Consider the following 6,251-nt stretch of genomic DNA (forward strand, 5'->3'; position numbering starts at 1 on the left):
TATGGCCCTATCATCCCAAGGTACTCCTTACATTTATCACTTATCACTAACTTTTATTTTCTTTTTTCTTCATCTTTCTTCCTTGCTGTGATTTTATATCATGCCTCCTTGGTGTTTACATCCTTGAACATCAGTGGTTGTTTGATTACATGTCCTTCAGATTATCTCTTTGAGCTCTTCCTTGCTAATCTCTGTTTTGGCATCTCTCCATTTTTCTGTGCCACCTTGTCATTATCAGAGCTTTCTGATTTTTTTCTATGTTAATATAAATAATAAAATTATAAAAGGTTAACAGGGTGACTATTCTTTCCTCCAGTGTCTTTATTCATTGTAGTGGTATGCAAGAAGAAAGAACATTGCTGTCTCACCTAGTTCCATCATTTTACAGTGTCCAGGCATATTACAGGCTACTGTATCTGCTCCCAAGATCCCTGCTTGATAAATAATAGGATGTTCTATTTCCTAGGATTGCAGATCCCTGAAGTTCTGGGAGTTTCTGTGACCTCCAAAGAGCTGCTTTTTCAGAGAGATCCATACCTGACCTTTAGGAGATAGGAAATGGCTGTGTGCGAGAACTCCTAATCCCCTGGAGTTAGGAGTTGTTCCGTGTCAGCAAAGCACCATAATAATTCAGGACAGAAGGGCTAAAACCAAGCAAACATTGCTGTGAGCCTGGCATAACTGTCCCCAGTAAGCACGTGAGGGTCTAATCTTTATCTACCCATTGTTAAAACTTACACCATATTTTGTTGGCGTGAATAACTGAGAGTAAACTAGTGGTAAAGAGGTTAATAAGTGGGATTCATGGTATTTCAGATGAAGTTGGTAGATACTGTGGGACAAACTGCTACTTTGCTTTTCCATCAGTTTTGATTTTTAATATATTTCTGCCTGGTCAGTGTCTCTGTTAGATTTTTCTCCACCATCCCTGCTTTCCATTAACGAAAGTGAGCCTGAGCAAAGTGCTCCATTGCAGAGTGTGGCTGCAGCACACCATCCCTCTTCTGGCTTGGATCCAGGGACCTGCCCTGGGCTGAGACTCCTCAGGAGCAGTAACCCAGTGGCCATTGGAAGACATGCAAGCCCAGCACATCGGTGTCTCATCCATTCTCCCTGAGCTGTCCTTTTCCAGATATCCTGCAAGAGCCAAGCTAAAAATTTCAAGATTGTGAAGCAAATCAATTGTGCCAGAAAATTTTTTGCTAAGCTGCAGTTGAACATTCCGGGGGAGATAATTTCTAGCATAGCCATCAGAGCCCTGGTTGGCACCACAGCAATGAGAGGCAGATCAAGCAGAGACCCTCGCCCTTTCATACATCACATCTAACCACAGTGACATACATTTATTTCCATTTAAAACTCCGGAGAAGCAGGTATGTGCTGTAACTCAGCTGCATACAATTGAGATGGAGATGCAGGGCCTCCCTGCCCAGTTGCAGGAAATGAGTTTGCTGTGACAGCCATCATGTTCTCACAGCCATGGGAGAAGTGCGGCTCAGCGTTGCGTTCTTCTACTGTGGGCGTGAGCCCAGCAAGCTCACGGCTCTGCTGGTCTGCAGCCACCCTGTACTGCCTCCAGCCTGGCTCACCTCTCCTCAAGGGCCCCCCCAGGGGCACTGGCTCCCTGTGGCTTCATCCAGGAGCGGCTCTGAGGAGCAGCCTCTGCCTGGCACCCCCCAAAACAGCAGGACACTGGAGAGCACGTTGTTCTGAAATTTTCTTCTGAGGTGGAGAATGCCTTTAGGATCATTTTGTCTAAATATGGCAATTCAGGGTTTTTGGAGCCACAAGTTATAAAACTCACTTTTCCCTATGGTTTGGATTGCTGCAGTGAGTAATGTCCATTTATTAGTTAAAAAAAAAAAAAAGTGAGAGTGTGGAAAGTAACAGTAAACACTCATCAACTGGTAACCCAAAAGAATTTAATTTTCTTCATTCCTATCTGCATACCAGTTTAGTCTTAATTTAAGCTATGAGCAGGCTGCACTGGGAGGTGCATTACTGTGTAGTACATTCTTCTAGTAATTTAAAATAATGCCAAAGCAAACACATTTTTTAAAAAATAACCCTAAGAAGTAAATGGTATAGTTTGTTGCCCTCCATCTGGTTAGCTGTCTCAAAGGTCATAAAATGGGGGTCCTTTGGTGGGGCAGCTGGGTTTATGTAACATATGCAGATTGGTATTTTGGCTTTAAGCCAGATCTACCTAATTTTCCATTTTTCTTCTATGATGAGGTGGTTGAGTTGACTTCAAGAGGCAGTTTGTAATTTTATCCATATTTGTATTAAAGCACCTTTTAAGAGTATTTAAGATTAAAACGTAGTCTAAATAAAGTTCAAGTACAAAAAATAGCAGAGTTCACTTGTTTTATCAAAAGGCTGAGCTTGCTGCCAGACACAGACCCAACTCACGCCATCCAACAACTCACACCTCACAGCTCTTCATGCTCTGCAGTTCCGATGATGTTTGCTGCAAGGCAAGCAAACAGGAGCCATAAAATTTACACAGCCCCCTGCAGCCTTACAGTGTTTGGTTGTTTCTGTCTGTTTGGATGTGTGCTTCTGTAGTCATAGGTGTGTGCACAGAGCAGAGAATTGCACACATCCAGAAACCCCTGTGCCACTGCAACAGCAAATTCAGAGGAGGAGTGTATTGTGCTGCAAAGGTGGCACCTGGAGCACCAGCAGGACATTGCCTTTGGCCACTCCTGCCCCCACAGACTGCCCCTGAAGAAAACAGTCTTGTGCTTTTCACCTTGTCATCTTTGGCAGCACTCCTGGGCTTAGCACAAGTGCCTCTCTGCTGGGAGAAGCAGCCACCGAAGGGGGCTGGAGCTGTGAAAGTGGCTTTCCCCACTTACAGTCCTGGAGGGACTATATATGTAAAGAGCTTTTTCCAGTAAGCTAAATGGAGTTTTCTGTAGCAGAAATAACTTATGTAAAATAAAAACAAAGTTGGCAGGCAGTATAAAGGCTTAAGCTAATAAATGCAATATTTAGTAGTGTATATTTGCTGCTGAATTTGTAAAGAAAACCAGACTGCAAAGCTGGCAGGGGCTATCAGTTAAGCACAATAAAGAGAAATGTCTTGAAGCGCTCAATAATCATAAGAAAGTTTTCTCACCCAAGGACAGACTGAGTAAATAGGCCTTTCTGGAATGTAGTCACCTCATACTGATCAATGGCAATTTGAAGGTAACTTGAACAACCTGACTAAAAATTTAACAAGATGAGATACTTGTTTGTTTGTTCCGGTCTATGGGTGAAGGTGATGCAGAAGAGAATAAGCTCTTGGGGAACCCAGATATTTTTACCAAAAATACTTCACTCTATTCGCTAACCACAGGTCCTGCTTTCTATGCCAATGTCTGTTTGAAATGCAAGCATTTCCTGATCCTTCCGCTACACTTTTTCGTAGCCAAATAGCATGTTAAAAATTGCATCTCTCTTCCTGTTTTTTTTGTATATTTTAATAATTTCACTACTGTCTAAATAAAACTAAGCAAATTGATAAACAGTCAGTAAATATAGAGCATATTTCACTGTAGATCACTGTAATTAAAGAACAGAGAACTCTTTGTACTCAATTGCTTAATTTCTTACAGAGACAGATTTCAGTGTAAAGAACTACTAAGTTTGGTGTAAAAGTTCCATTTAATTACACAGTAGTATGTTTTATCAGTTACCAATTAATAAAAACTATTCTTCCTTTAGAGAAGGAATTAAAAGTATAGATGCAGAATAGAATTAATGCTTTAAATATTTTTTTTGTGATTTAGAACAGTGTTGCATTGGGTAAGCTAGTCAACATATCTTCTCTTTGTATCATTCTTCCTGCATTTTAAATTACTCTGCTGCAGTTGATAAGAAAAACTATTTCAGATATAACTTTTTTCTTCTACACCAGATGGGTGTAACACAATGAAGTCCAGTGATTAAAAGAATGTCCACCCCAGCAGCAGTTGTCTCATGTAGTATTGTTAAAATGTTCTGAGTTGTTTTTCTCTAATTCTTTTACTCTAAAGGAAGAAAATGTGTGTTCACCAACTGAAAATTGGATTTTTTTACAAGTGTGGATACTTTAAGATATATGAATATTATTCTTTTAAAATTTAAAGAAAGCAGTTCACATTCAACTGTGCTCTGCCTATCTGTTGTACTTTTCAAGATTTAAAATCTTGTACCAACTTTTTGTCTAAAGATCGTTGCTGTTGTGCTTGCTAGATGGACTTCTTAGTAATTTATTACCTCTTGGGATAAAAGGGTTTGTCTTTATTTAAAGTTCCTCTCTTCCCTAAAAAGCTGTTCTTGATTATTTCTCTTGGATAAACATATAACTTGTGGGATCCCAAGAACGACTTACTTTTCCTGCTAGGAACCAGCATTGTCTCCCTTAGCTTTATGTGTAAGCAATTGCAAAAATCTGTTTCTCTGTAGAGATGCTAAGCATTTGTTAAGCTTTGCTGGCAGGTGCTTTAGAAGACCTCCATTTGTTCTGCTCACGTGACCAAAACTCTGCCCATGATTTTGATTTAGGGACTCCCTCTGGAAGTGAGGGTGGTTGCTGCCACTGGAACTCAGTTGGAAACATTAAATGTTCTTTGTTGTCTGCTTCTTCCATGTAAGCTTTTTCTTTGCCATCCTTCATAGCCTGACCCTTTTGAATACTTCTGACTTGAAGAACTGCTGTTGCAATAGGAATTAGGTTCCCATGTTATATACTTAGGATGAAAACACTTAGGATGCTCTGACAGCCAATTGCCATCTAGAAAAGAGCAGACTTATTGCCTTCAGAGTTTGCTTTACACCTCATTCAAATACATTTATCTCCAGTGATAGACTCATAGACTTATCTATTGAAAGAGAAGGCAAAGAGACAATTCAGTATTTTTGTTAGTAACTCTAATTCTTTATCAACAATAAAAAGTTTGTATTGCAGTTTACCAAAGCAAAAGATGTCAGGTGAGCAAAAAAGTAGTAAAATCTTCCAGGGCATGACTGGAAGATGACTCTAGTTCCATTAAGAGGTATATACCAGGATGAGAAAGTTAGCAGGCACAGTTGATCCTAAGGTGTCATGTGGTGATGCCAACAATCCTTCGGTGCTACCCTGAGATGGATTCAGGGCATCCTATCAACTATAATAAAGCACAGCTGAGACAGGTCACCATATGCCACATAGGAAATAATTGATAAGTTAAACTCGGTGGCATGCCTGATGTCAAATTTCCAAAGCTAGGCAAGACTGTGGGTTTCTCTACATGTAGCTCATGGTCATAGTTCATATGACATGATTTGCATTTTCAGATAACCATTGACAATTAGGGTCTTTGGTGACTGCAGACAAGACATGTATGAACTAGCCATATTTTTACATGCAAGTCTGACTTCAAACATCTGTCTTTTTCCATATCTTGTTAAAAGTAAATCCATTGTTAGAGACAACTTGAACTCATTTGTATCAGTAATGTAGTAGGGCCATGCCTTAATGTTTAAGTTAAAAAGTTTACGTCTGGTCTCACTAGTCAGCACCCACCATGTTGCTTGTTGTTCTTTCTTTACAGAACATAGGAAACTTGGCAATCTGACTGTGACCGTGAAAAAGACCGTCCCCTCTCCAGAAGCAATACAGATTCTCTATCAACGCATGAGATATGAATATGAGTTTTATTACTATGTCAAAGAACAATTCCACCTGCTAAAGCGCAAGTTTGGACTGAAGTCTCATACCAGGAAACCAAGTCCCAGACCTGAGTTCTTCATTCCTTCTCCCCTGGAAACAGAAGAACCAATAAACGATGAGGAAGAAGATGATGAAAAGTGGCTAGAGGATATCTATAAAAGGTGATGGATGGAAGAGCTGTCCTTTCTCTTCTGGTGATCCCTCCAGCTTTCTTAAGATTTTTTTTTAATTATTATTAAAAGTAATTCCTTAAGGAACTGAGTTAATGCGCAGCAGATTTGAAATGGACAGAAGAGACCATTCCCACATGCTGGAGCCATTGGGAGATACCTGATTTTGCAGGTTTGATTCATTATACAGTGTTGGCTCTATAGCATCCTTGCTATAGCATAGTTCAAGAGAGAAGTACCTACCGTCTGTCACAAAATAACTTTTGGAATACACAGTAGTTCTTAGTGAACTGCAAAATACAAAACAATAGATTAGGCATTCTTGAAAACAGTTCTTACAGATTCTCGTCTCTCTCTTTGACCAGAAACAAGTCTTCATGGCATAACACTGGGGCATG

General features: G+C 40.0%; 1 protein-coding gene across 2 annotated transcripts in view; it reads left to right on the top strand.

The window, feature by feature from the left end:
* The window catches only part of UST (uronyl 2-sulfotransferase), a 149,496-nt gene extending 143,527 nt beyond the window's left edge, over window positions 1-5,969 (top strand). For both annotated transcript variants that reach the window (XM_068184924.1, XM_068184925.1), the window contains exon 8: window positions 5,565-5,969. In XM_068184924.1, the coding sequence (XP_068041025.1) occupies window positions 5,565-5,848 (284 nt within the window). In that variant the 3' untranslated portion in view covers window positions 5,849-5,969. The remainder of the gene's footprint in view (window positions 1-5,564) is intronic.
* Window positions 5,970-6,251: the final 282 nt, after the last annotated feature.

Source organism: Anomalospiza imberbis, chromosome 3, assembly GCF_031753505.1.
Source record: "Anomalospiza imberbis isolate Cuckoo-Finch-1a 21T00152 chromosome 3, ASM3175350v1, whole genome shotgun sequence".
Lineage (NCBI taxonomy): Eukaryota > Metazoa > Chordata > Aves > Passeriformes > Viduidae > Anomalospiza > Anomalospiza imberbis.